Source organism: Phalangium opilio, unplaced genomic scaffold, assembly GCF_054372755.1.
Source record: "Phalangium opilio isolate 3A_F unplaced genomic scaffold, DU_Popi_V2 ptg000060l_1, whole genome shotgun sequence".
In the NCBI taxonomy this organism is placed as follows: Eukaryota; Metazoa; Arthropoda; class Arachnida; order Opiliones; family Phalangiidae; genus Phalangium; species Phalangium opilio.
In genome coordinates, this window is record NW_028324177.1 from 8,436,581 (window position 1) to 8,438,536 (window position 1,956).

Sequence of the window (1,956 nt, forward strand, 5' to 3'; positions counted from 1 at the left end):
AATAGTTAAGTTATTAAAACTATCAATATATATATATATTTTTGAAAACGTAATTTTAAGTAGGCCTAAACCATTTTTGTTCCTGATTAATGTGCGAATTAAATTGGAAGTAGGAAACACCTGAGCTTCCTACAACGGGCTGCCAGTCTTTCTGTTATGCCATAAACATGGCAATACAGATTCTCATTCTCGGTTATGAGAATATGTATTCTTGCCATTTACCTCTATACTTGGGAAGCTGGGTCTTTTTTTTTTGTTTGTTTGCTCCGTTGAGTCCGTTTATTTTGTCGAGCTTGAGAAGTTGAGAGCAGTAAAGCGCTACCGCGTAAAGTTAAATCACCCATTTCTGGATAATTTTTCGAATGAAAGATGAATGATAAGAAGGCAAAAAGACATGAGCCTATAAAATGCACATATTTTGCTGAAGAACATTACAGGAATTGGATTAATTTGGATCCCTTGGCGAAAAACCCTTCATTGTAAGTTTTTGGTCCTATCAAAAGCTTAGATTACTTTCCTTCAGATTTGATTAAATACTGATTCATAATAATTATATTCAGAATTTACTACGATCCCGACTTTATACATATGGATGAAGCGGAACTCTATTACAAAATGATCAAGACTAGTGTGCAATTTGAACAAAAACGCCAATATCGAGGTGGGAACCTCATTCCAGTCCCAAGGTTAACATGCTGGTTGGGTCCAATAGCTTATAAATACGGCAATGGAATCGCTCACAAAGCAAATGAGGATTGGTCCCCTTATATTCGCGTGCTCAAGAACAAAATTGAGGCATATTTACGCTACAATTCCAATGGAAACTCGGAATTAAAAGAAGCAACTTTTAACTCCGTTCTTTTAAACTTTTATCGCGACTCAAAAGATGGAGTTGCTTGGCACAGTGACAATGAAACTACCATGGGCGTTTGCCCTATAATCGCTTCTATTTCTCTAGGAGAAACGAGAAAATTTGAATTGAAAAGATATTCTGTAAGGAAAGCTGGTACAATTTTACAAAGCATGTTAAACCACAATTTTTTATGATATACAGGGCTTCAATACGGAATGGTGTGTCCATTTGAAAAGCGGAAGCTTATTAATTATGGCGGGTAACACCCAGCTTGACTGGAAAGTAAGATGAAATTATTTGGTAAAAAGTTATTCGCAACCAATTTAACATAAACAATTATTTACAGCACCGGATTCCAACAGAATCTCACGACAAAGAGCCAAGAATTAACCTCACTTTCCGCAACATTCACCCGATTTGAAATTCATAGCATAGCATTTTCTCGTCTACATAGACTAATTTTCTAAATGCAAAATGGCCAACTTCCATAAATTAAATGATTTACTATCAGTATGTCTAGTAGACTAAATGATAGTTTTTAGTGAGGTAAAAAATTATGTACCTGCTAAATCTATTTTACAAAAACACTATGTGAGTTTGGTTTTTCCTTGTTTATTCTAAAGTAATTAAAAAGTGACTAAATATTCTGTGAGGTGAAAAAGATAATTTACCTGATAAAATCTGTTTAAACTATATTCATTTCTTAAATAACGTTACCCGATAAATAATTTAATTGAAATATTCAGTTTGTAAAACACTTGTGGAAAAAATTAATGTAGGTTTTTCTTTTTCTTAAATTAACCTGATAAATCTGTTAAAACTGTATTGACAAGTTTCAATATATTTCATAACTTCTATTCAAATAAAGAATTTATCATTGAGAAACATTCTGCCCCTACTCTCATTTCCCAGAAAAACTTGTTAATTTTAAGTAGGCCTAAACCATTTTTGTTCCTTATTAATGTGCTAATTAAATTGGAAGTAGGAAACGCCTGAGCTTCCTACAATGGGCTGACTAAGGGTTATAATTGACGGGTTTACACAGACGAATTGTTAAAATACAGCCGTTTACATTAATTTTTCAAACCATCGTTCTAACCATT

General features: G+C 33.2%; 1 protein-coding gene across 1 annotated transcript; it reads left to right on the plus strand.

Moving 5' to 3' along the window:
- Positions 1–369: 369 nt before the first annotated feature.
- On the plus strand, positions 370–1,274 carry LOC149667036 (alpha-ketoglutarate-dependent dioxygenase alkB homolog 3-like). The gene is made up of 4 exons (XM_089841674.1): positions 370–479; positions 561–993; positions 1,055–1,135; positions 1,200–1,274. The coding sequence occupies exons 1-4, from the start codon at positions 370–372 to the stop codon at positions 1,272–1,274; spliced, it is 699 nt and encodes a 232-aa protein (XP_089697800.1).
- The last annotated feature ends 682 nt before the right edge of the window (positions 1,275–1,956 follow it).

What these genes read in the sequence shown, in the direction of transcription:
- LOC149667036 (XM_089841674.1), top strand. Translation starts at nt 370, where the DNA reads ATGAATGATAAGAAGGCAAAAAGACATGAGCCTATAAAATGCACATAT. An exon ending in TTGAATTGAAAAGATATTCT is followed by an intron (nt 994 to 1,054) that starts GTAAGGAAAGCT and finishes TATGATATACAG; the next exon opens with GGCTTCAATACGGAATGGTG. An exon ending in ACACCCAGCTTGACTGGAAA is followed by an intron (nt 1,136 to 1,199) that starts GTAAGATGAAAT and finishes AATTATTTACAG; the next exon opens with CACCGGATTCCAACAGAATC.